The sequence below is a fragment of the Hipposideros armiger genome, unplaced genomic scaffold (assembly GCF_001890085.2).
Source record: "Hipposideros armiger isolate ML-2016 unplaced genomic scaffold, ASM189008v1 scaffold_128, whole genome shotgun sequence".
NCBI classification, from domain to species: Eukaryota; Metazoa; Chordata; class Mammalia; order Chiroptera; family Hipposideridae; genus Hipposideros; species Hipposideros armiger.
The window spans coordinates 3,128,403-3,155,394 of record NW_017731478.1 but is presented as its reverse complement, the minus strand read 5'-3'; the positions used below and the strand labels follow the sequence as shown (position 1 = coordinate 3,155,394).

The window sequence follows — 26,992 nt, the reverse complement described above, 5'->3', positions numbered from 1 at the left end:
CCCCCACGCCCTCCGCCCTCGCCCCCCGCCCCCACTTCCGTCATTCGTAAATTCTTGACTCCCTAAGGGGGTCCCGCATTACCCTTGACTCAACCTAGGTCCCTGAGGGGGTCACTTATTCCCACAGGAGAAGTCGCTCTCTCCTCGAGGGCTCCATCTCCCCAAAGAGGGTCATTCATTCTCCTCAGCCCTCCTGAGGGCGTCACTCATACCCCTGTCCCTCGACCCCTCTGAGGGGTCTGAGGGGCCTGGTCACTTGTCTTTCCCGGTCCTCTTGAGGGGGTCATTTCGTTCCCGAAAGGAAGGCAATCCCTTCCCGGTAGAGCCCATCCCACTTGGGGGCGTCGCTTTTCTCGCCGGCCGTCTTGAGCGAATTATTACTCCCCCACCCCGCTCCTGAAGGGGGCCCTTCGTCCCCAACGGGGAGGTCACCCCTTCCCCACGGGACCCACTCCCACGAAGAGTTCCCCCACCCTCCCGGCCCTCTAGAGGAGTCACTCGTACCCGAGGGGTAGGTCACGCTTCCCGCCGGGCCCCATCCCCCGAGGGCCCGCTCCGCCTCCTTCCGGGCCCTCCCCCGCGAATGATGGCGCCGCAGGCTGGCCGGGCTGCCTGGGCGGGGCTCCCGGGAGAAGCGAGGCGGCTGGGCCCAGAGCGCGGAGCCCCGGCGTTGCGGCAGCGGCGGGCGCAGCCATGGCGGGCTGCTGCTCGGTACTGGGGGCCTTCCTGTTCGAGTACGACACGCCGCGCATCGTGCTCATCCGCAGCCGTAAAGTCGGGCTCATGAACCGGGCAGTGCAGCTGCTCATCCTGGCCTACGTCATCGGGTGAGCGCGGCGGTGGGCGGCGACCCCGCGGGGTCCCGGGACCAGGGGTAGCCCGACCGCCGGGGACTGCCCGCTTCGGGCCCCGGCCATGCACCTGCTTATCCTGGCCTAGGTCATCGGGTGAGCCCCGCGGGCGCCCTCCAGGTGGGGTCCGGGGGGTAGCGACCCGAGGCCGGGGACACACCCCTCCCCGGCGGACCCCACTGGGGGAACGGGCTCTGTGCCAGGAGACTGCCTTGATGTTGTGTTGTAAGGGCAAAGCCTGGCGAGACCTTCCTCCCCGCCTTTTCTGCTTGTCATTCTGACCTGCTCCATGATGTCCTTTGGCCGGGAGTGGGGACAGCGCTTTTCCTTAAACGTCTCAATCTGTTGTTGTTCACTTCCCATTCTGATGATCTGCTGACAGAAACCAAGGTTTGTGATTTCCTTATGGTTCCTTTTGGGTCTGTGGCTTCCGGTTCGGTCCTTTCAGCACCGTGTGGTAACCCAAGATAGTCTAGAGGTCATATTTCCAAAAAGCCTTTCAAGTACACTTCCCTCATTTTGTGGGGCTGTTGGTATAGGTACCTGCCCTTAGTTAGCCTCATCACTCCCGGGGCCACCCTCTTAGCTTAGATATGCCCTGCCACCATCATTCCTCTCCAAATGTTTAATATGAATTGAATGCACCTCTTACAATTTAATAAAATGCGAGAGAGGAGGTGGAAATTAACTTACAACTGGGCCTGCTTTCAAGGTCCGCCTGGGGTATTATGGTGTCCACAGTCGATGAGCTGGCAGATGTTATCTGCTCCGTCTGTCTTTTTCTTCAAAAGCCTAATTCAGTGATCCCCACACTACACCTAGAACCATTCCGGAATCTTTAAAAATCACCGACTGCTGGCTCCCATCCCCAGGCCTTCTGATTTCGTTGCTATAGAGTATGACCAACAGACCCAGGTGATTTCTCATGTGCAGCAAAGCTTGGGAACTAGCGTCCTCGTGTTTCCCAGATCTACCTGATCAGGAGAAACTCACCTTAGGAATTGTTCAAAAGTAACCTTGGGTAATGCTTGGAATCTGTTAACACTGCCCAAGGGAATTCACCTGATCAGGCAGGTTTGGTCTCTAACATCTATGAGCCCAGGAGCAGTAGGTTTTGACAGGATTCAGCAAAATGGCTTTCCAGGTATGGATTCTACATCGGAACCACCTAGCCCACCCCCTGGTTTGGACTCAAGTCTCATTAAGTCCTGTCATGAACTCCTCACCCCTCCAGCGATTATGATGCCCCCTTAAATTTTGAGACCCAATACTAGTTGGTTAACGTTGCTGGGTTGGACCTCAAGTGTTTGGAACCAGGAGCCCTCACACAGCTTTTTCCTCTTGGCTTTTTATGCTTATGGGAGGATCAGCTTACATCTATCTACCTTGGGTATCTGTAAAGTTCTAGACTGCAGAAATTACAGTTAGTCCCCCCTTAACCACACTTTCGCTTTCCACAGTTTTAGTTACCGTCTGAAAATATTAAATGGAACATTCCAGAAGAAACAATTCATAAGTTTTAAATTGCGCACCGTTCTGAGTAACATCATGAAATCTCGAGTGCATCCCACTTGGGCCACAATCAACCCTTTGTCCAATGTCCCCATGCTATATATGTCCCCTCCTGCTAGTCACTTAGTAGCCATCTCAGCTATCAGATGGGTTGTCAAAGAGTGGGAGACCACATTCACATAACTTTGATTACAGTATATTGTTATTATTGTCCTATTTTATTATTGTTAATCTCTTACTGTGCCTAGTTTATAAATTAAACTTTATCATAGGTGTGTATAGGAAAAAACGTAGTATTGGGTTGTCGGAAAAGTCATGATGTATTTTTTTATGTTTTTCATTGCAAAAGTGCGTCATGACTTTTCCAACAACCCAGTATATACAGGGTTCGGTACTATCCGAAGTTTCAGGCATCCACTAGGGGTCTTGGACCATATCCCCAGCAGATAAGGGGGGACTACTGTATCTATATCTGCACTGTGCGATATGGTAACCACTAGTCACATGTGGCTGTTGAGCACTTGAAATGTTCCTACACCAAATTGAGACGTGGTATCACTGTAAAATACACACTGGATTTCAAAGACATAGTACAAAAAAAAACAGTAAAATACCATATTAACATATATTGATAACATGTTAAAATATATTGAGTTACATAAAATATATCATTAAAATTAATTTTACCTGTTTTTATTTTTTAACATAGCTACTAGAAATTTTTACATTACACATGTGGCTCATGTTATATTTCTCTTTGGCAGCACAGCTTTCTAGGGTTCCCATGAAGTAGACTCTACCTGGGATCATGAAAATTTTTAAAGCGTAAATGCTTTGCTTTTATCCATTTTGCTATGATCAAAACTGACTCGGGATTTAAATTAAGGGTGTTTTTTGGGGTTTTTTGACTCATTTCTTAACTTCCTGATCCAGTTCATCTTGATGACCTACTGCAATCCTTCCTCAAAAAGAGACTGAACATGCATTTCTCAGTTATCTAATTCTGTTATAAGGAAATAGGATGAAATCATGTGTCTCTGATTTAGCAACTCACTGTACCGGGAGTAAAATAATAATGACCTTCCTGCCCTAAGCTTCGGTGTATCCAACTAGAATGAAAGGGAAGCTTATATTGCAGCTGAATTCCGAGAATCCCTGAAGAAAAGGACTTTTTAGGGGAGAAGCCCTTCTCTAGGATGAGCAATGAATTTAGAGACTGCTCAGATCAGACAAACCCAGAAATAAAGTAACCAAAAATCGTGAATTTCTGAAGTCTCAGTATCTAGGGCTTATAAGGAGGGGAGAGGGATGCTAGCTAGCATTTCTTGATTATTTAAAAAATAACAACAATAATAGTCACTGGTAGATGTTTAACAATAGCTCTGGTGGAGAGGAGTTCTGATGTGAAGTATTGGCCAATTTCTATGGTGTAGATACTCCTATCACAGCCAATTTCAGCCTGCTGATGGTGACTCAAAAACATTGTTCTAAGCATTTGACATGCAACACCTTAAAACACCTCACAACAACACTCCTGTGAAGTCCTGTTAGCAGTGCCATCTTATAGGTGAGAGAAACTGAGGCACAGAGTAGTTAAGCAACTTAGCCAAAGTTATGCCTCGTGAGTGGTGTAGCTGAGATATGAACCGGAGATCAGCTGGCTTCAGTCTGTTTTCCAGTGTCCTAATCATCATGTGCTGATGCCTTTAGATTTTTAATTATTCAGACCGATAGTAATGTCCCCATTTCAGAGGAAAGCAGCATACATGTGACTTGAATTCTTGGAGGAAAAATAAAAACGATTCTAAAAAGCTATTTGAAAGGTGTGAGCCTCTTGTTCTAGAGCAACGGTTCTCAACCTTCCTCATGCCGCGACCCCTTAATACAGTTCCTCATGTTGTGGTGACCCCCAACCATAAAATTATTTTTGTTGCTACTCTATAACTGTAATTTTGCTGTTATGAATCGTAATGTAAATATCTTTTTGTTTTCCAACAGTCTTAGGCGACCCCTGTGAAAGGGTCGTTTGACTCCCAAAGGGGTCGCGACCCACAGGTTGAGAACCGCTGTTCTAGAGGGGGTAGAACATAGAGGGCAAGAGAAGAGGCTTCCGAGTCAGAAGGCTTGAAGTGAAATCCTGACTCTGCCACTCACTAGCTGTGTGACTTTCGGCAAGTGACTTAACCTCTCTGTGTCTTAGTTTCCTTCTCTGTAAAATGGAGATGATAATAATGATGCCTGCTTTACAAAGTGGTGAGGATTAAATTAGTTAATCCATATAAAGAACTTAGATCAGTGCCTGGCACCTAAAAACACTCAAATAGTGACCATTATTATAAATAGTGACTTATTATCTCTTCATGATTCTGCAGGTCATCGTGCATTCAAAGTGCTCAAAAATCTAATAATAAAGACAGCGTTCACTAAGCATTTTTCTCTGTGCTGATCTCTGCGCTAAGTGCTTTACTTGCATTATCTCATTACTTTCCCACAAACCACAATGTGGTTTAGGTGCTGTAATGCCTATTTTGCAGAAGTAGAAACGGAGCCCCAACTCTCACCCCCATGAAGTTAAGCAGCTTTTGCAAAGTCACGTAATGAGTGAATGTGGTACCTTCAGCTTCTGGCTATCAGAGGCTCCCTAACATCAATTTAAATTCACCAAATCCTAATGGCGATTCAAGAGACCTGTTTTATTTTGTAGGTGGGTGTTTGTGTGGGAAAAGGGCTACCAGGAAATGGACTCTGTTGTCAGCTCAGTTACAACCAAAGCCAAGGGCGTGACTGTGACCAACACTTCTAACCTGGGATTCCGGATCTGGGATGTGGCCGATTATGTGATTCCAGCTCAGGTATGCCGCCCACTCTTAACTGTCTAAAGCTAAAGCCCTCTTTACCTCCTTTCTCTCTGCTGCTTTTGCACACTTGATTAATGATTGGCATGGCCAGCGTTCTAACAACACCAGTGCCCAGACTTGACCGCATTAGTCCAAGAAAGCAGTGCAGACAGATCTCCTTTTGGCTTACGATCTAAGAGGTAACATTCAGTCAGCTCGTATGTTTCTTCAGCTTTAAAACATGGCTGGCTTAAAACACAGAAAGCCTTCCATGTGGACATTTCGTTCTGTCTCAAACCCTGAAAGGTGACAAGGCAAGTGTCTTAAATCCTGGGAAAAAGTCAGGTGGAAATAACACCTTTCCACATTTTGTATTTGCTTTATGGTTATAAACCCACAAGGTAAACCTGTTCAGATAGCCTTGAAAACTTTCAGAGCAACTAGAGACCCAAAGCCAAACAAGGAGGAAACAAACATGCCCGCATAGAATTCCATCAGGAACAAAGGTAAGGTAAGAAAGTGTTTGAGGCAGCATCCTAGGCTCTAGTCTGTTAATCCACAAAGCTCCTAGTTAAATATTGACTCTGTTTCGCCTCGGTAATGGCTGTGTTCCACACAGCCAAACCCCAACATAGCCCTCCAGATGGCTTATGTGCTAGGGTGACTGGGGGGGGGGGGGTTAAAGGCAGATAAGCTGGCAACACTTGGCTCAGAGCTCTGCAAGGGAAAGCAAGGCCTTCAGAAACTCTTTCGTCAAGTGTGTTCATTTTCTCCCTGTCTTCTCAAGAGAAGGGTCTTGCAAGGTTTCCCAGAGAGAAGACCAAGGTAATGAGCCATAAAGGTCAAGTGGATGAAGGGTTTCGTAGTTGGCTGGAGGTAGCTGGTCCTGTTGGCATGCACCTGTCTCAGCAGAGACCTCTGCTTTCTATGCAGGCACAGCCTCATCCTGGCAAGCTCTGGGAATATCACTCAATCTATTTACTAGACCCAAGGAAGGATACGGGTCCCTGGCTTCTGCCCCTCAGTGGCAAGAAACACACAGCGATTCTGCCCGCCATCCTAGATCTGGGTTGGGGGCTGTGTGAGTTCCACAAGCTTCTCTTCATGAGCTCTCATGACGTCCTTTGCTACTGCAAAGGTGGAACACAAACGTCTGTATCACATCTACTTGGCTCATTTCCCTAAACATTAGATTAAAAAAAGCCAACCATATTGAATTGTTCATGCCTCACTCAGGAGAGGCATAGGAGCAGCCTTCTGTAAATACCAGGTAGTGTGTTTACATATGGAACACCTGAGAACCTGACAGGTGCCAGGAGAGAAACTCGGGCCTCATGCCACCTTGGGGGGTCATTTCTTCTCCCAACATGGTTTGTTCTGGGTCTTTCTTTAGAAAATGCCAGCTATTCTCAGAGCTTCCACCACCTCGTCAGACCTGGGGTGGAGATACCCCCAGACAGACCCCTTGGTACTCGAGTTACTCTGTTCCCCAGGTGGCTCCCAGCGCTGCCTCCTACCTTCCCAGGACATGAATGCCGAGAGCAAGCTTCTCACATTTCATTTTAGAATGGAAGTGTCCAAGAGGTGGAGTCCAACTAGAATCTTTGGGGTCTTTGTCTTTTACTCCTTATACCGGGAGGTCATTATTAGCCATTTTCTTCAGTCTCATCCCTAGCAAATTGCTCTTGAATTTATTAGAAACTCTAATAAATGAATCACTTAGCATCTTCATAAGAGAAAACGAAACCTTCTCAAGGGGACAAGTGTCAGTTGCTGACCCTGACTGAGTCTTCTCTAGAATGTTTTATTTATTTTAATTCTGGTTGGGAAAGAAAAATAGCCAAATTTGAGACCTTTGAGGCCTCCTGTTGTTGTACCTCTGAGGTCATCCGGTTGGCAGAGGATGTTTTGAGCACTTGTTGGCTCTTTTCCCTCAATAAATCAAGCTTTATTAAGGAACCATTTTAGGTTATAGACTTTTTTTTTTAATGGAGCTGAAATTTATATATTATAATGTTAATCATCTCAAAATGAAAAACTTGGAGGCACGTAACCATCACTTCAAAATCTAGTTCCAGGGCATTTTCATCTCCCTCAAAGGAATCCCCGTAGTTATTATTAAGCTGTCACTCCCCATTCCATCCTCCCTCTCCCCCCCCAGCAACCACTGATCTACTTTCTGTCTCGATGGATTTGCCTATTTTTTTTTGTTTGTTTTGTTAGCTGAGCCATCCTGCTACCGCAGCTTAGCAGCAGCTCATCTCGGGCCGAGCATCGAACTGCTGTTGCTCAGAGCTCAAACTCTTGAGCGAGCTCTTAACCAACTGAGCCACTCGGCCGGCCCGGATTTGCCTATTCTTGTTTTGTTTTTGTTTTTAGCTGAGCCATCCTGCTACCTGTTGGCAGCTCAGCGGCTGCTCAGCTTGGGCTGGACTCGAACCGCTGTTGCTCAGAGCTCAAACTCTTGAGTGAGCTCTTAACCAACTGAGCCACTCAGCCGGCCCTTCGGATTTGCCTATTCTTAATAGTCCACATCAATAGAATCCTACAATATGTGGTCTTTTGTGATTGGCTTTTTTGACTCATGTTTTTGAGGTTCATCCCTGTTGTAGTGTGTCAGTGCTTCCTTCCTTTTTATGGCTTTATCATATTCCATGTATACTCGTAGGTATAGACCACAATTTGTGTATCCATTCATCTGCCGATAGACACTTGGCTTGTTTCTACCATTGGGCTATTGTGAATAACGCTGCTGTGAACATGCGTCCACAAGTATTTGTTTGAGTCCCTGTTTTCAGCTAGGTTATAAACGCTGAGGAGAGAATGGACGACCATAAGATCAGTTTTTTAAATTCTTTTCTGCTTGGCATGTGGGAGAAGCAAAAGGTGCTATCCTGTTAAACGAACGTGAGGCTTTGTGGCCTTGCTTGGCTCCTCCAAAGGTAACACATCAGTGCTCTCTCCCCTCTGTCCGCTCTGCAGGAGGAAAACTCCCTCTTCATCATGACCAACATGATCATCACCTTGAACCAGACCCAGGGCCGCTGTCCTGAGGTAGGCAGCTTCTTGGGAAGAGCCTCAGGCCTCACTCCCCGCCCGATCCACTGTGCATGGGGCTGCACCACATAGAACTTGTTTTCTCTCATTCTTCCTTCTCCAGATTCCAGATAAGACCACTGTGTGTAAGTCAGATGCTAACTGTGCTGCTGGCTCTACAGGCACCCACAGCAATGGTAGGAACACATGGCTGCAACCCCTTGGTAGACGCTTAGCCTGGGGATGGCAGCCCCGACCTGTGGGCTCCTCTGATAGAGAAATCTCAGGATAACGAAATTCCCCATGTGCCCCAATACCTTCACATGACCTGGGGGAGCCTGGTATCCAAATGGAGGTGTCCCAGCACCCTCCCGACAGTCATCTGTCGTCTGTGCCCCAGAAGCCATCCCCGATCTTGCCCTATGCTGTGGCTTGGTATCACCCTAGCCCTGCGACTGGCAAAACACAGATATGCCTAGGACTCAGGCAGCCATTTGCCTTCGATTCCAATTTGTGGACACTAAATCCCAGAATTGGAATAGCTCCAGACTGATTGCATAGGATGCTATGCTGAGGCTTCCACTCTCTACTTCACAAAAGTAGAAAACAGAGCACCTGTGGACCTGGGTCCTCTTCACCCCTGCAGGAGTTGCAACAGGAAAATGCGTGCAGTTCAACGGGACTGTGAAGACGTGCGAGGTGCAAGCCTGGTGCCCAGTGGAGGATGACACAGATGTGCCCAAGTGAGTCCTGACCAGGGGAAAGAAGTGCCCTAAACTCTGGTTCTCAGGCCTGAGAGAAGGCAGCAGGGTGTGAGCAAAGCCTGGGTGATGTGGTATTGTGCTCTTGGTGTCTGTGAGGTCGGGCTTCCCTGGGGTGGTGATTCTCAACCACAAGGCAGCAACCATCAGTGGCGAGGCGGGTCACGGTATTTGTCTTGATAAGACAGCAGATGACTTATTTCTGTTAGGATTCTGTCAACTGCAAGTCACTGGCAGGAAACAGTTCTCAGTGCCTTAAGTGCCTTAAATCAATTTCTCATACAGAACAAGCCCCCATCCCCATCAGCACCTTGGACAGACAATAATTTTAACTACAACTTTTAGTAATGTTGTTTTGACTTTGTTATATTTATTTGAACGATGATCTCTAACTTGTGGCAAATGGTGTTTTTTATGGCTGCGATGGCAAGTTTCATTTCAAAATGAATGTCAGTAAAAAAGTGAGTTGATCCTAACGGGGGAAACAACCCACATGTTCATCAACAGATGAAGAGATGGCTTGTGCTTCATCCACACAAAGGAATATTATTCAGCCCTAAAAAAGGAATGCCGTTCTGAAACAGGCTCCAACATGGGTGAACCTTGAAAACATGATGCTAAGTGAAAAAAGCCAGACACAAAAGATCCTGTATGCAACATCCATTCATATGAAATACCCAGCATAAATTCGTAGACAGAAAGTAGATTGGTGGTTCTAGAGGCCTGAGAGGAGAACAGAGAGTAACTGCTTAATGGGTACGCAGTTTCCTTTTGGGGTGATAAAAATGTCCTGGAACTAGATAGAGGTGATCACGGCTGCACAACACTGAGTGTGCTAAATGCCACTGAAAGTGGCACAGATGTGGGGGAGAGGTTATGGTATAGAGGATGACAAAAGTTTGAAAAACCCTGATATAATCCATCCCCTGGATACACGGATGAGGGAATTTGAAGCCCCGAGAGATGTACTGGCTTGTCGGAAAAGTCATGACGCATTTTTGCAACAAAAAAACAGAAAAAATACATCATGACTTTTCCGACAACCCAATGTTTAGCTGGTCTTTAGGTCAAGGTCTTCAGCTGTCTGCAGAGCTGACAAGCTCAACTCTCCGCAGTGTGTGGCCTTGTCATTGGCCTTGGTCTTGTCTCAGGGTTGGGAAGGCTACTGTTTATAATTTCAAAGATTGCATCTGGGTCAAGGGGAGGCATCCCCCATGGAGGGGTCAGCGTCCAGCACCAGATTCTCCTGTCGAAATCCACCAAAGAAGTGGGGTCCCCTTGGCGACAGATGCCACTCATATTGTCAGCCAGGAGCTGACGTGGCACTTCTGAGGAGGCTGTGGGCCAGCGGACACCACTTTTTCTGTATTTTTGAGAGGTCAGGATCCAGCCTGTAGGTGAATATACGTTTACTGTGGCTGTTTAAAAACCAGGTCTATTGAGCGTTCCCCTGAACCCCAACAGCTGAGTGACTTCCAGTAAGGCCAGTCCTTCGCAGTTCCTCAGGCACTTCAATCCCACTGCCTTGGGCAAGAGGCCATGAGAGAAGAACCCAGAAGGCTTGGTCTGTTGCCTCCTTTCTTGAGGACAGCAGAAAATGCTAGAAATGTTTCACTATTTTTTTGACAAAATGACATTGTAAGACACCTCTGTATATGTTTTTGAAAAATATTCCTTAGGTATGTGAGTATACGTATATTGGTACTTATATTGATAACAATATATTATAATTAACAGTGTATTATAATTTTTTTTCAGACCTGCTTTTTTAAAGGCTGCAGAAAACTTCACCCTTTTGGTTAAGAACAACATCTGGTATCCCAAATTTAATTTCAGCAAGTAAGTCGTGGCCAGCTGTGGGAGTTCACCAGTGTTTTGGAGCAACTTCTGGCTCTTTTTTTTTTAAGAATTTTCTCGCTTCTATTTTCTGCTTCCTCCCGACTTTAGGAGGAATATTCTTCCCAACATCACCACCACCTACCTCAAATCATGCATTTATGATGCAATAACCGATCCTTTCTGCCCCATATTCCGTCTTGGCAAAATAGTGGAGGCGGCAGGGCACAGCTTCCAGGACATGGCCGTGGAGGTAGGCACAGGCCCTGGCTTTTCTCACACAGCCTTTGACTCGTCTTGTTTCCAGAACGGGCTCTGAGGAAAGCTTACTCTGTCCCTGCTCGCAACCCACAGGGAGGCATCATGGGTATCCAGATCAAATGGGACTGCAACCTGGACATAGCTGCCGCCTCCTGCCTGCCCAAGTATTCCTTCCGCCGCCTGGACACCCGGGACATGGACCACAACGTGTCCCCCGGCTACAATTTCAGGTGGGTGTGAGCCTGGGCCCTGTTTCTCATGAGTTTGGGGTGATGGTGGCGGGATCACTGCCCAGTGGGGGGAAATCCACACCCACCAAAGACCAGCGCTCAGGCAGCCTCCCAGGGAAGCGGCATCCTGGCCCGCAAGGGCCTTCCTTGCCTCAGGAAACATGGTGAGACAATTTGCAGAGCAGCCAAGAGAGGCTAGCTGCTTTAGCTTTCTCGAGCCAGCCTCAGCCAGGACCTCCACTCACTGACTTTGAGGAGTGGATGAGCCTGTGACCCTCCGGTCCCAAGGCCTCTGGGGCCTGACCCAGGAATTCGTTTCTCAGAGACTCAGCCCGCCCCCCGGAATCTCCAACGTGCACAGGATTCGGGTTTTAGCCTCAGGAAAAGCCTTCGCTGGTATTGCCCTGCTGAAAGTGCTATGTATTAGTTTCCTAGGCTTGCGGTAACTGATGACCATAAACTGGGTGGCTGGAAACAACAGGAATTCATTCTTTCACAGTTCTAGAAGCCCCAAATCAAGGTGTTGGCAGGGTCAGGCTCCTTCCTGGCCTCTTCCAGCTTCTGGTGGCTCCTGACAATCTTTGGTAATCCTTGGCTGGTAGACACATCACTCCAATCTTCTGTTATCGCATGGCCTTTCCCCCTCTGTTGTCTGTACCTATGTCCTCTCTTCTTGTAAGGACACTGGTCATATGGATTCAGGGCCCACCCTGATGACCTCATCTTAACTAATTACATCTGCAAAGACCCTTTTCCAAGTATGGTCACACTCACAGGTTTCAGATAGATATGAATTTGCGGGATGGAGGGAGGTGGGCGGGGAAACAGTATTTAACCTAGTACAGCTGATAATCTGATGATTGGGCGAGGAGCCAGGGTCACATCTGTCACTTGCTTGAGGCAGTAAATCTGTAGCCACGTACATTTTCACATGCCTTTTGTTGTGTCCTTCACACACATAGCCAGTCTTAAAAATAGGTCCCTCGAGGGGCCACTGCAGTAGGTCAGTGGTGCTTTTGTGTTGCACTTGTCTCCCTCTAGTGGTGACGCACGGAATCAAATGCATGTAGGATCTGCTGCCCTTTTTTTTTGCGGGGGGTGGGAACCATCTGGTCATTGTTAGGACAAATACTGGACTTTTTTCCTAGTACGGAGTTAGATTTGTGTTGCTCTGTCTCTGCTGTTATATAGTTCTTGTAGAAACCGCTGTGGAAAACCTCAAGCTTGGGCTGGAACCCCAGAACAGAGAGAAGCCGATGGGGCCCTCATGAGAACACCCATCCCCCGACCTCCGCCAGCATCAGGCCCGCCTGAGTTCCCCAGGCCTGGACCATGACGTGGAAGTTGTGGGCAGGACCGATCGTGGGCAAAAGTTTAGGCTCCTGGTGGATCCCCTGCGTAAAATGGGGCAGCAAATAGTGTCATGTCTTCATGGTCCTCCACCATTTCGCCTCATGTTTTTTACTTAATGGCTTTATTGATAAATAGTTCACACACCAGACAGGTCACCCATTTAAAGTGTAGAATTCAGTCACTTTAGTATATTCAGCGTTGTGCAACCATCACCAGTCAATTTTAGAACATTTTCATCACCTCCAGACATTTCCATCACCCACATGTACCCTTTAGCTACCACCTCTCCAAACCCATCTACCCCAGCCCCTGGCGACCGCTAATCTGCTTCGCATCTCTATGAATTGGCCTCTTCTGGTCTTTGATATGAGTGGAATCATACAATATGTAGCCTTCTGTGGCTCTTCCGTCATTTAGCATCATGTTTTTTTGAGGTTCATTCTTGTAGCACTCATCAGTACTTCTCTTGTTATGGTCAAATAATATCCCATTGTGTGGATGTACCACGTTTTATTTATCCATTCGTCTATCGATGGATCAGTAATTCTTTAAAAAAAAAAAAAAAAAGTCCAATGACGATGCTGTGAGTTTCGTGACCAGTGTGGTTCCCCGGCCGTCTTGGAGCTTGCTGCTGGCTGGCCACATCCTCTCCGTTAGGTGCCAGGGTCTCCTTGAGAGAGGCAGGTGGCTCAGCCGTCAGGAAGGAAGGACATTCAGAGCAAGAAGCTCCAGCTTAAGCCTTACCGATAACAGAGCTGGGAACCCTGCGGGCCCTGGTGCCCTCTTTGTCCTCCTGCTGCAAGACCCGGGAGCTGGGAGAGGCCCTGTGATGCTCAAAGGTCGTCTGTTCAGTAGGCAGAGTGCGTCTGTGGCCAGTGCCTACTCTGCAAGGGCCTGGTGAGGGGGCTTCCACTGGAACATCCCTTGCCTGGTCCCTGAGGGTAGGTCCAGCCACTGTCTCACGCCGGCCAGGGCCTTTTCCTCTCATCTGTCCTCCTGTCCCCAGGTTCGCCAAGTACTACAATGACCTGACGGGCGCCGAGCACCGCACGCTCATCAAGGCCTACGGCATCCGCTTTGACATCATTGTGTTCGGAAAGGTAGCCTGGCCACCGAGTCCTCTCTGCAGACCCCACTCATCCTCCTCTAGGCTGGCCGCCAGCAAGGGGCCCTCTCCCCGCGCTCCATCTGCTCTCACCCACCCCTATTTCAACTCTTTCTTCTTTTTCTCCCGTCATTTGCAGGCTGGGAAATTTGACATCATCCCAACCATGATCAATATTGGCTCCGGCTTGGCGCTCTTTGGGGTGGTGAGTGACATAGGCCTCTCCATTTGCCCCCCCCAGGGCTGGGGCCCTCCTCCGCGGTCATTAGCACAGCGCAGGATAACGGCCTAGTTCTTCCACTTGGCCTTCTGGGCTAGTTTCCCTTCACCCCATCACACCTGCCCACCTTCCCTTCCTGAAGACTGTACCCCTCAGGGCCTCGCTTTCTCCCGGGAGACGGAGGAGGCTTGCTTTTCCTTGAAAGATTCCAGGCTCTGTAGGAATTACAGGGACTAAAGCATCCTGGCTCATTCTTTCTCACCCTGTGCTCCACTCAGGCGACGGTACTGTGTGACGTCATAGTCCTCTACTGCATGAAGAAACGATACTACTATCGGGAGAAGAAATACAAATATGTGGAAGATTATGAGCAGGTAGGCCACCTCCTGAACTCCGCAGGCAGGACGGTCCAAATACAAAGGTTGGCGCCATGGAGATATGTCATCAGCCCAGGACACACACCTTAGCATCTGCTCCATTTCCAGACCATCTGCGCTAGTATTTACTTCATACATTTCTTCAGATGGACTCTCTCTTTAAAATCGAGCCTCATTTTAATTAGTGACATCTCAGGTTAGTTATGATAATGGATATTCTGACAAAATCTATGTCCACACACTACTTAAATTCGCCTTGCATAGCAAGAGGGGTTGGGGCTTTGAGACCCCTGCACTAGGACCCGCTTAAGGACATGCTGTTGGGAAGGGCTGTCCAAAGTCCTCAGGAAAAGTGTCTGGCTCTCGCCAGCCCCAAGTGCTCCAGCTTGCCTGCGAGCAGCGTAAGGTAGGTGTACATTTATCCATAAGCATGTCCATTAACAATAAGCTGATCGTTCTTTGCAGGGCCTTGGCAGTGAGATGGACCGGTGATGCCGACCCCACACCTGGGCTCCCCACGGCCCTCATCAAAGCAAAGTGGAGAGCAGAGAGAAGGGAGAAAAGGCTGCCATGGCACCCCAGAGAAAGTTCCAGATTGAGTCAGTCTCCACTCCACAAGCACTTCTGGGTTGCCCAGCTCTTCCTATGTTTGTGTTGTAGGATTTGTATAGGAAAGCGCTCTGCAGCGGGTTACTGGTCTGTCCTTGGCTGGGTCACCTCTGTTGTTTCTTCAACTTAGGGTCCTTCCGGTGCGCTACAGCCCAAGGGCAGTGGCTGCTGTGGCTGCAGGGCTGGGGCCTTCTCCAGGGCCGGCTTTCCTCAAGCTCCCCTCTACAGCCCCCTGCAAGACAGACCGAGCAGCTCCGACCCAGTGCTTCATACAGAAAGCAAGGACACTTGGGTGTGGTCACTAGTTTTGCAGCTGCAAAACGGGCTGCTGTTCCTTTCCCCCCAACCAGAGACTGTCCATGAGGCAGAGTTAGTGTTTCTCTTTTGAGAAGAGCTATGTTGAGATGACAGAGGACCAAACATTAAACGATTTTCTTCATCTTTGTCTGTGTAGTTTCATAGCATGAGCTAGAACTTTTTTTCTACTTTCTGTTTTACTTTAACCAGTACATCCATTTGTTGTCCCAGCTCACTGTGCTCAGAAAACGTTCCTGAAAGTTTGTTGCTGGAACTTAGGCATTCCCCCCCCCATTTCAACGTTCTTAAAGGCTTAAGAATTTTGGTCTTCGTATAGAGTTTGTAAGATTTTTTTTTCCGATTGTGACAACTTGCCTTACCTGTGCTTACATTTTGCCTAAAATTGTGGTCCTACACTCTGGGCAACACAATTTTAGGCTTATCCCCCCGCTCCCCATTTGCTTCCCAGAAGTCTCCATCCAAAAGCAGCACCACCTACACCTACCTTGCCACCGGTTTGAAAGGTTAATGAAGCTATTTCTAGCTTAGCCTTCGCACCGACTTATTTCTGCATCAGGCGTTCAGGATCTCCCTAAAGAAAGCAGCTTGCCTTCCCCTTCATCATGAATTAATTTCCAAGTACGGAAGGAACATTTATTTTTAAAGTGCTCTGCTTCTGTTGGATAAAAGACCAACCTGGGCTTTTGTTGCTCTTGGGGGAGGAGGGAAAAAGTTTACTGAACCCCTTTGAAAAAGCTGTGGTTCATGTTGCCTTTTTGAAAAATGCCCGCTTGAACACACAGGTCAAGTAGAGCTGGAATTTTTAGATATGGCTTCTGATCTTGCAGGCTAAGGAGGGATGGTTACTGGAGGGGGGTTGACTCCTTTTAGCCTCCCCTTTTCAAAGACAGAACGCTAAGGCCAGTATGGGGTGAGGGATGGGGGTGGCATTGCTTATTTTACTCACCAAAATCATCTTGCGTTCAGGTGCACCCCACTTGTTGGCTCCCTGGTGCTGCCTCTTCATTTGGGGTCCTTCAACCTTGTATCCAGGGATGGGCTTCCGGGAGTCTCTGAAACCTCCAGAACGCTGCAGAGTAACGCACCTGTGTACGTTCCTTTAGCTTTCATCAGGTTCCCAGTGGGGTCTTTAGCAGGAATACCTGCTCTTAACTCTCAGAGGCCAGTTTCAGTGTTGTTTCTGCAGCCATGGGACAGGAGTCTTTCAGACTTCATCTGCTGTCCTTTGAAAACTGGGGCACAAAGCCAGTGAGGCGATGCCAGGGGCTAGACTGACATTGGGAATGCAGGAAACCACTCAGCCTCTAGTCCAGTGGGAACATTCATTCTAAAATGGTCTCCAGACGCCATGAAAACCAGCACCCATCGAGGCGCTCTGGCACGCTGGTGTTGCTGACAAACTCACACAGAGCCCTGGGACAAAGCACTTAACTTTTCTGAGCCTGTTTACACGTGATGATCCATAAAATGGGGTTAATACTCTACCTCGTGGGGTGAAGGGTCATGTAGCATGCCTGCCCACAGGACCTGTTCAATGTGATTAAAACTGCTCCCATGGGGGCCGGCCGAGTGGCGCGATGGTTAAGCACTGGCTTGGGACGCCAGAGGGCCCCGGTTCGGATCCCACATATGAGGGCCAGTGACACTGCCCTCCACAGCTAAGATGCTGAACAACAGCTCAACCTGGAGCTGGGCTGCCGTGAGTTGCCGGCAACGGCGTAGGCTGCAGCCCCTGCTGTGGGTTGCCATGGGCTACTGTGTGTAGCCAGCAGCCAGCGTGAGCGGCCAGCAGCTGCAGTGAGCGGCCATCCAGAAGCCGGCGACTGATCTGCCTCTCCCAGGAAGAGCGCAATGATGGTACCAACTTGGGCCAGTGAAGCAACATCCTCCACAACTAGACTGAAGAACAAAACGACAGCAACTTGTCTGTTCCCCTTCCCCCAATTCCCCAGCACTGTTTCCATCCCCCCAATTCCCCAATAAAAACCTTTAAAAAAAACAAACAAACAAAAAAACTGTTCCCATGGTTGCCCACAGGTTTGCTCTTCGCCAGAAGAATCTAGCAATTACCTACCTGCTAGAGCAGGACTCCTCAAACTTTAGGGTGCAGGTGAGCCACCTGGGAAATCTTGTCTAAGTGAGGCCTGGGGATCTGCATTTCTAACCTGCTCCCAGGTGATGCTGACACTGCTGGTCCAGGGATCACACTTTGAGTAGCAAGACACTAACTAGGACATGCTTAAATTAGCACCGAATAATGTAATTAGCCCTGACTTGGGCATCTGATCTTGCCGTCAGCCTAAGGAAGGAAAACAGACATTACGAGAGATGTCCTAGGTGGCACGCTGACTTCAACGACAACCAACAGAAAAACCCCAGAGGCCCAGGCTTTGCACCATTTTGCTGTCTGTTTATTTCAAGTTTACAGAGAAGCTTAAACATCTGTGGAAAAACACCAAAGGCTTATTTTTCTCTTAAGTTCATGTATTCTTTTTTAAGTGATAAATACACAGTATTTAACTTTGTACACCTGATAAAAAGGAAAATGCATAGTAGAAAGGATCAGGAATAAACAGAAGCATCGGGCAGTAAATCAATCAACCACAGAATAGAAAAGTCAGCAGTCCCACGAGACTCAGCCCATAAAGCTGGAGAGAGGATGGGAACTGACAACCTTGAAACCTTCCGTAGCACCTTAGAAGCAAGTGGAGGTCATCGTTCTCCCCCCCTCCCCCCCCCCGGCAACGTGAAGCTCCCCTTTGGAAGATGGGTGAGAGTGACAGGTCAAGACTATGTGTCTAAACACACAGGTATTCGCCTCCTTGTCCCAGAAAGGCTTTGAGGACGGGAGCCCTAATGCACGGGAAAGGCTGCACCAGTGGGGAGACAACCTCTCCGGTCCCCAGTGCCGACAAGGGGCTAGATAAGGCTTTATGGAAGCCACTGGTAAGCCTGCGGAATAGATGGGGGTAGTAGAACAGGGCAGAAGAAAGATGGGGAGAGAACCTGTGTCTCCTTCAAGGCGACAGGTTGCTTACACCAAATTGGGCCCACAGATGAGCCAGCAATGGAGGAAACTGATGGGCACCCTTTTTTGCTCACCGGAAAAAGCTGCTCCTAACAGCGTCTCCCCTTTCCTGATAGAACTGGCTTTTTATAAAATCGTTTGTGCTCCAAGAGAGGGGTAGCTAATGCTTTGTGTTACAGCCCCCTCTCTGCTTATACGTTTTGGGGGCGGCAGTTCCTCTCCACAGCTTTCTTTGGTGTTTCTTTGTTAAAAAAAAAAAAAAAAAGTTATGAACTTGGGCCTCCCTCTACCCACCCCCCTAAACAGTTGGGTGCTGCCTGATGGCTGGCATTCCACATATGAAACCTTCCGGAGAGTTTCATGGGGGAGAAATGGCATTGCCCGATGCGGTCATGTAAACACAGATTTGCAGAAGCTCTGCATGCTGCTCACCCTCCCCGGGGCGAGCCACTCAGCCAGGCCAGAGTCCACACAGACAGGCTGGGATGAAGACCAAGGACCGGCTGGCTTTCACCACTGCAAGGTGCTTATTGTGTACTAACCAGACCCAATCTGCTCCCAGAGGGGGCAGGGCCCATAAATTTAAACAAGTGCAGGAAGACAAGAGGAAGTACTAGGTCACGGGGAAAAAAAGAAAGCAGGCAAGAGGACCCTCCATCAGACGGGTGTCCTTTGCTCTTGGAAACCAGCAGTCCCTAATTCTGTCCTGTTTATATGACAGCAAGAAAAGTCTGGCTACGATAGTCAAGAGCTTATGAAGCTAGATCTACGGAAGCCAAGAACGCCTGGGCTCTGCGAACACGCTGAGCAGGGGAGCACAGGCCTGCCTTCTCTGTCTCTGCAAAAAGGCCTCGTACCAATGCTGATCAGACAGAAACCACAGGAAAGCATGTCCGAGCCCAGTAACTCTTTCCACCAAGCCAGACTCACAAAGCACTGGGAATCTCCCGGGGCAAAGTCCTTCCAGTTTCCTACCCCTTGAACTTCAGACTCACCCATGTTTGGCTCTGGAAGAAGTTGCACTTGAACTGCAACCAAACTTCCCAATGTTAGGTGGAAGTCAAAAAAGTAAACCTGTTCTCTCTGGACTTTTGGCTACAGAAGGGAACATCCTATGCCAAGCCCTGGTTCCCTTGGACCCTAAGGGGTGCTCTGGATTTCAACAGTCTTCTCCCAACGGGTACCCCGAAGTGCATATGTTGATCCTAACAGAGCTTTGCTGGTAAGGATGATCATTTGTGTCTCGGTCGAATGAAAGTATTTTCTAATTGGCCCTCCAGAAACTGGATTAAGTGTTTCACTAACGATAGCACTCAGCTAGAATTTAAGAAGAAAACAAAAACCTTAGCAGTCTCTAGGATACACACGTTATAAACAAGCTAAGCTGCTAATGTACAAGCGTAGGTTTCATTGGCATCTAACTCCATTCCATGCCTGAAGCTGTGGCCTATATCCTGGAAGCTCTAAGTGATTGCTGAACTACTCTTGGAGTTCAGTCTAGTTGGAGAATTGAAAAATTGTGTTTTCCTCTTAAGCCATGTAATGTACATGGAGGTGTAGGTTTCGCCCTGAAGTTTTTGGAATTGAACAAGAGATTTACTGAGAGCTCTGTCAAGTCTTTCAGAAACCCGCTTTAAGTGGCTGTCATAAACGCAACACGTCTCCCACCACAACCACCAAATGCCCTTCTAGGGTTGGAAAATCCCCTGTGGGAAGCAATGAAAAGTCAAGCCCTTTCTGTTTTCCTGACGACAACTCTAGCCATAGAAAAATGTTAAAGTTCTTCTTACAAATAAGTTGCATCAAAACTCCGTGCAGCTGCTGAGGGCTAGCCCTGCCCTGACTCCTGAGTCCAGGGTTCTGGAAGGTGGCGTGGTTCAACGTTTGGGGATTGCAGAAGTCACACGCACTCTTCCACTCCTTTTCAAATGCAGCCACTAACTCTGTGGTGTCAGACCACGCCCCACCCCCACCCCTCGGAGTTTTCTGCCAGTTTTTCACGATTTTCAAACCCCATACACATTCACTTGGTATATCTGGCATGATTTTGAGTTCACAATGAAGGATTTTTTGGCATAAAAAGGTTTTTAAAATGCAACTGCCCCAAAATGCAAGTGACTCTGGGTCTGCAACTCCTCACACCCGCCTGTTCAGCCAGCCAGCGGCCAAGGTCGATGTCAGAGTCATCTTTTTTGTTTGTTTGTTTGTTTGTTTGTTCCCTTTAAAACAACAAAGGAAAAAAAGAAAACACAACCAGAGATGATGGCCAAGGCTCTACACACGTGCTCGGTTTCCGTAGGACATGCTGCTATGGAAACGCAGGGTGCGCAGCCCTGGAGGTGAGACGCCAGCATGCGAGGTCGCGGTCCCGCAGCTACTCCATCGCCTCATCTGGCCGATGCATGCGTGCGCGGCAGCTGGGGGCCTGGGCCCCCCAACCCTCCACGCGGGGACCTCCTTTCACAAGAGTACTTCCTCTTCCCCCACGGGGGGTGGCTCGGGGCCCCGGAGGCCGTCTTCGCTGCCTTGCTTCCTGCTCACGGAACAGAAAACCTACGTTAGGACCGGGGGCAACACTGGCACAGCCTTGCACCAACGTCTCCCTGTTCCCGCGCCGCCGGGAATGTTCTTTACTTCACCTACTCTTTTAGATTCTCTCCCCTTTTTTTCTTACTTATTACATAAGTTTCAAAGGAGACTTTGTATCCCCTCTGTAAATGGAAAACCAGCATCATTTGCCAAAAATAGCAAGGAGCTATAAATAATGTATCTGCCTAACACCTAAAATCACGGCACATGTTAAGTACTGTGTGGGCTCCACTTCTGCGCCTGAGGTTTTTTTAGGTGTCTCCACTCCTTCCCACCCCCACACCACACATGCCCTTTAGGCTATAAGCTCTTGCAGGGCAAGAACCATGACACTTGTCTTCAGTCACCAAGTGAGCTCCTTGGGCACAGCCAGCAGGACTACCTGGGCTTGGCCTGGCACATAGCCAGCCTTCAGGAAACAGTTGTCAACAGAAGTGCCCCAGCACACAGGCCTAAGGGACACCTCGGACAGAGAGAAGGAAGGGCCCTCCTCTCGGCAATGTGAATGATCAGAGCAGGAAGGACCAAGGTGATGGGAGGAAAGGTGACCCTGTGTCTTGGAGAAGCCATATCCCAAAGCACCCCAGCTGGAGCTGCCTGGGGGACAGACATGCAAAGTGATGGGAGATGTGAAGGCAAATCCTTAAGGAGAGGCCCATGCCCTTTGCCACCATCAGGCAAAGCTGCCTCCCCTAAGGGGAGCCACGGCTTGTCACACAGGACTAATGGGCACTGCGTGCCCCTAGCCAGAAGGGACACGGCCCCTGCGAGAGAAAGGAAAGTGTGAAGTCTGTACAGTCCTAGGAAGAAAGCCCTCTTTATCTAAAAATCACACTCCTTGGCTTTATGTTTCTGCCAGAGAAGAGGGGGTCAAGTCTCCCGAGGAGGAGATCTGTCACTAGATGCCCAAACAGGTCCTCAGTTTCTGCCCTAGCAGCTGCCTGCTCCTACCAGCTGGTCTTGCTGCAGACAGATGGCAGCTGTGGGACCAAGGCCTCCAATGACTGACTAAGCCCTATAAGCTTGAGTGCTGGACCATTTCGACAAGCAGAGCATCCCACTCATGGGGTGAGGGCAAGGGCAGGTAAGCCCCAGGTGCTGCCAGGACTGCAGGTAAGGGAATAAAGGGGCAGTAAAGCTCTTTAGGCCAATCTCAGTCTGTTGGTGTCTTGCAATTTTGATCTCATTGAAAAAACAAAAATGAGACTTGCTCACAGATGGGAAGCAAACCCTAAAACAGGTTGAGAAGAGAAAGGCCAAGCAAAGACCAGCCCACTACATTTCCACTCCCTGTCACCCTGTGAGGCTCAAACTGTAGGCGGGACCACCGTGTCATCTGGCTGCACAGACATCTGGGAAAATCCGGCAAGGACTAAGTCTGCCTTCTCAGGCTGTTGATGACTGGCACTGAATGCTAATTGCCGCTGTCCCTGCTCCAGTAAAGCGTAATCACAAAACAAGTGTTCCTCCCATGTTACCGTATAAGCCCCCGACTCCTATGGTGTAGCTGGCCAATAAATTTCCTCTCGTAAGCCAACTGCTAACACACAGAAAAAGCTGCTGCTCATACAAGAATGCTTATGGCCGCATTACTCATTCGTGATAGTCAAAAAGTAGAAACAGTGTCCATCACCAGATGAATAAATAAAATGGGGTCCCTTCATATGTAATATTATTCAGCCATAAAAAGGAACGAAGCACTGACACGCTACACCATAGATGAACCTTGAAAACATGAAGGCAAGTGAAAGAAGCCAGACACAAAAGACCACATACTGTGTGATTCCACTTATATGAAGTGTCCAGAATGGGCAAATCTGTAACATCTAAAAGTGGTTAAGGGGAACTGGGGAATGGGGGCGTTTGAATGTTGCGGGGTTCCTTCTGGGCTTAATGAAATGTTTCTAAATTTGATGTTAGTGAGGGGTCGCACAACTCTGACTATACTAAAAACCATTGAATTATACACTTGAAACGGGCAAATTGTATGGGATATGAAATATAAATAGCTGCTTTTAAGTCATAGAAATGGCTACCGGGAGCTCCCGGCTGAGGTTGAGATGGTAAATTGGGCACAGTGAGAAAAGTACTGGGACTGCCACCCTGCCACGGGCACTGGGGGGATGAGTGGCAGAATGGGTGCCAAGTATGTGTCACCTCCATCTTACAGGGACAAACATTCTCATCTGTCCTGGGAGGTGCTGATGACAGTTTGGAAGAGGGATGGCTGACCGGGGCGCAGGACTCACACTAATTTGCAGCAGGCTGGAAGGGGACTTGTTTTCTAGGTCTTAACCCATCAGAAAAGGACAGAAGCTGCAGAGTCACAAGGGACAGCCACAGAGTGCAGTATGCCTGATCTATGCCCTGACCACGCCGACCCAGAGCAGGGGCAGCCACGAGGCCCTGTGACAGAGTTCAATGCCACTGACATGCCCTGAGTAGATGTGGGTGCCCGACTGGGTCGTAAGACCTTGGTGAATTCACAGGCAGTCCGGGTGCAGCGCCATGCACCCGCAGCCCCAGCTCACATGCGCGGCCCACCATCAGATCCAAGCCCCTGGGTGCCCCTCATTTTCATCCTGGGTCCAGCGGCCCAAGGTGGACCCTGGGCACAGCAGGAAGGAACGTCCGCCTGGGTGGGGAGGCCCCGTGCTCTGCAGCTGCCCCCGCCCCCAGGCCCCAGCAGAGGCTACTGCGCAGGCAGGCAGGCGTTACCTTGGGCTCAGAGAGGGGCTCCCACTCCCTGGTTGGTTTTTTGCTAGAATCACCAGACGGGGGGGAAAAGGGAAGTGAGAAGGGACACTTGGGATCCATAGGACGCCACACCCCCACCCGAGATACTCAGACCCCAAAAACGAGCATCACAGAGCTGTTGCCAGGGCGGTCCTGAGTAGGACTCCGCTCTGCCATGACACGTAGGGTCCCATGAGTGACACTGGCTTGCTCACCCAGCACAGGGCGAAAAACCCCACCATCGAGCACACCTGCTTCTAAGCCACAAAAGTGCGGATTGTTGAAAGCCCCCAGATAAAGTGCAAGTCCCCCGAGAAAGGTAAAACTTCAGGGTGGATGAGCTATCAGCAAATGGAGGCAGGCTGAGCCCAAGGTGGGTGAAGCCACAGCCAGCAGCTGCTGACTTCCCCAGTTGAGTCGACGCGTCTGGTCTGGGTCTTTCCAGATGGTACCGCTCCAGGGATGGGCCCAGGCAGAGTGGGCTGAACAGGGCTGCCCGGTATTCAGCCTCCAGCTCCCCACCCCACAGGAAGACAGGTGGACACTCACACGAGCAGGTTTCCAGGTGCTGAAAACGAGCGCTCCTCCCGCCGGCTGCCCTCAAACGGGTTCCCAAAGGAGCGTTTTCGTATCATGGTCTTGACCAGGATCTGAAGGAGAGAAGCGGAGGCTCAGCCACCCGGGAGGAAAGGATTCCAAGCAGCATCCTTCCTCATGACGCTCTACAAATGCCGTCTCCCTCTTCCTTCCTCCCCCAGCCCCTTGCCAGCTCCCAGGGCTTGTGGCTGATGGCAGGCCTTTGGGGGACACTGGCCAGCATCCTTTCCACCCAGGATACAACAGCCAAAGCCATCACCATGTCTGACTGGTCCTCTCCCAGAAACCTTCCATGGCTCCCTGCCTGCCAACAGGGTAAGGGTCCAGGCTCCTTGGTCTGACATTCAAGGCCCGTCATAATCTACTTAACCCCCAGGGGACCCTGTACTGCAGGAGAGCTGACCCACACTGTTCCTCTAGTACCTCTATACCATCTGCCTCATCTGAGCTATCTCTGGATGGACCCTCCTGGTTCAACGACCTGTCTCATATTCAAGGCACTGAATATATTCAGTTAAAGCCATCTACGACCACCCCAACGAGAACCAACTATTGCTTCCCAGGTGTAATTTGGGGGAGAGGGGCTGCATTTTTTTTAACTGAAATATTATTCCCACGGCATAAAGTTCACCATTTTAAAGTGTACAATGTCACGTTGTGTAGTATATTCCTGTCACCACTATCTAATTTCAGAACATTTCCATCACCCCAAAAAGAAACGCTGTCCCCATTAACAGTCACTCCCTACTTCCCCTCCCCCCAACCCCTAGGATTCACCCATTTGTTTTCTGTCTCTGTGACTCTATCTATTCTGAACATTTCATATGAATGGAATCCTACATTATGTGGCCTTTTGTGTCTGGCTTCTTTGGGTCAGCATCATGTTTTCGAGGTTCACTCACGTTGTGTCAGCACTTCACTCCTTTTAATAGCTGCATAATACTCCTTTGTGTGGATATATATTTTCTTTATCCCTTCATCCGCTGGTGGACATCTGAATTGTTTCCACTTTGGGGCTATTGTGAATAATGCTGCTATGAACATTTGTGTCCAAATTGTTGTGTGGACATATGTTTTCAACACAAAATGTTTCCATTTCTCTTGGGTGTATAACCAGGAGTGAAGTTCTTGGATCCTATGTAACTCTATGTTTAACTTTTGAGGAACTGCCAGACTGTTTTCTACAGTGGCTGCACCATCTTCCACTCTCACTAGCAACATCCAAGGATTCCATTTCCTCAGGGAGCTGCATTTTAGTCAAGAATACGAAACATCTGACCAAGTGGAAGGCGCTGAGGGAAGCTCCCAAGACACTGAGCCTAGCCAGTCCACAGGGTGGTGTGGTGTGACGGCGCTGGAGCTCAGAGGTCCCTCCAAAGGTCCTTTTAAGTCTGAGAGGCACTGAGGGCTGGCCTGTCCATTGCCAGGAGTAGGAACTCTTTGGTGCGCCCCCCTCAACCACTCTAACGCACACCAGGTCTGCAGCTTGGTTGGGAAACACCTACCTCAGGAGAGGATCCTTTGGGAAAAGGTAATAGCCCTTAGCTTCCCTCCTCTGCCTCCCAGCCCTCCACCTCCCCCAGCCAATCTGCCCCAATCCTTTCGGAAACCCATCTGATCCCCTCACTCCCTGATGTAGAAGCTCTCACCCATAGGAGTTTGGAACTTATCCTGTTGCCAGCCAGGGAGCCATGGAAGGTTCTGGAGCAAGGGAGTGAACCAGTTACCTCTAGTGATGCTTTTGGCTGCTGTAGGCCGTGAAGGAATGTTCAAGGAAATGACCTCAACACCCCATAAGGGTCTGGCCCCTTCCCCGCCTCAGGAAGAGCATGGCGCCTCCTCAAGCTATTTCACGTATTGACTGAGATTCCGATTTGTTTAAGGGTTTGCTGCTAAGAAGATAAATGTTTTAAAAAAACATGATTAAAAAAAAACATGATTTACCATTTGGGTGGAAACACCCAAATATCCAACAGAAAAATAAACAAAAAGTAGTCTATCCACACAATGGAATATTATTCAGCCATGAAAAAGGAATGACGTGCTACAATGTGGGTAAACTTCAAAAACATTACACTCAATGAAAAGGCACCAAGGGCCCCATGTTGTACGATTCCCTTTGTATGAATTGTCCAGAATAGGCAAATCTGTAGAGCCAGAAAACAGACTGGTGGTTGCCAGGGGCTGGGGGGAGGAAAGAATACAGTATGAGGACAGGGTTTCTTTTGGGTGATGATATTCCAGAACTATTGAAGTGATAGTTGCATAATATTGTAAATGTAACAAATGCCACTGTATTGTTCGCTTTAAAATGGTTAATTTTATGGTACATGAATTCTATATCAATAAAAAAGGAGAAAGAAAAGAAAACCACTGACTTAAAGAATGAAGGCCATGCCCCTGGCAAGGCCCTCACGGTCCCTCCCTGACTGAGGACCGTGCTCTGTGGTTTCCGGAACACACCTGCCCCTCTCCTCTGGGCCTCTGAGGTGTCACCCCCCTGGCAAGACCACCCTCCCTGCCCCTTCCCTGTGCCCTTGTCAAGCCAGCTAACCCTTCCTACCCTCAGAACCCAGCGAAAGGAGCTGCCCTGGCTCCTCTCTGAGCTGGCCTGTCACCATGTGATGGCACAGGAGAGGGATTCTTTCCAGGAGCATCTTTCTGATGAGGCCAGGAGCCCCAGGACGACTGACACTGGACCATATCCATCTTTGAAATCCCATGCCTGGCCCACGC

The 26,992-nt window shown here is 49.0% G+C and overlaps 3 protein-coding genes across 6 annotated transcripts in view; 1 reads left to right on the top strand and 2 right to left on the bottom strand.

Moving 5' to 3' along the window:
• The window catches only part of IFT81 (intraflagellar transport 81), a 192,523-nt gene extending 191,300 nt beyond the window's left edge, over nt 1–1,223 (bottom strand). The window contains exon 1 of one of the 3 annotated variants that reach the window (XM_019648954.1): nt 1,134–1,223. The gene's annotated coding sequence lies outside the window, so the exon portion shown is untranslated. Of the gene's footprint in view, nt 1–504; nt 582–1,133 lie in introns of those variants that run through there. The other 2 variants (XM_019648953.1, XM_019648955.1) reach the window with 2 other exon arrangements.
• On the top strand, nt 673–15,431 carry P2RX4 (purinergic receptor P2X 4). Its single transcript, XM_019648959.1, has 12 exons — nt 673–827; nt 5,068–5,215; nt 8,183–8,254; nt 8,361–8,433; nt 8,883–8,979; nt 10,756–10,836; nt 10,945–11,086; nt 11,188–11,324; nt 13,684–13,777; nt 13,922–13,987; nt 14,281–14,376; nt 14,845–15,431. Exons 1-12 carry the CDS (start codon nt 694–696, stop codon nt 14,869–14,871), a joined length of 1,167 nt encoding a protein of 388 aa, XP_019504504.1. The 5' UTR covers nt 673–693; the 3' UTR covers nt 14,872–15,431.
• Nucleotides 15,432–17,695: 2,264 nt separating this feature from the next.
• Nucleotides 17,696–26,992, bottom strand: part of CAMKK2 (calcium/calmodulin dependent protein kinase kinase 2) — a 41,011-nt gene continuing 31,714 nt past the window's right edge. The window contains exons 15-17 of one of the 2 annotated variants that reach the window (XM_019648978.1): nt 24,209–24,309; nt 23,642–23,684; nt 17,696–20,867 (exon numbers count right to left, since the gene is read on the bottom strand). In XM_019648978.1, the coding sequence (XP_019504523.1) occupies nt 20,709–20,867; nt 23,642–23,684; nt 24,209–24,309 (303 nt within the window). In that variant the 3' untranslated portion in view covers nt 17,696–20,708. The remainder of the gene's footprint in view (nt 20,868–23,641; nt 23,685–24,208; nt 24,310–26,992) is intronic. The other variant, XM_019648979.1, reaches the window with a different exon arrangement.

Excerpts from the sequence above, each read along its gene's own strand:
- P2RX4 (XM_019648959.1), top strand. The coding sequence starts at position 694 with ATGGCGGGCTGCTGCTCGGTACTGGGGGCCTTCCTGTTCGAGTACGAC. Across the intron at positions 828-5,067 it reads ATCCTGGCCTACGTCATCGG|GTGGGTGTTTGTGTGGGAAA; the intron begins GTGAGCGCGGCG and ends TTTATTTTGTAG. Across the intron at positions 8,255-8,360 it reads CCCAGGGCCGCTGTCCTGAG|ATTCCAGATAAGACCACTGT; the intron begins GTAGGCAGCTTC and ends TTCCTTCTCCAG.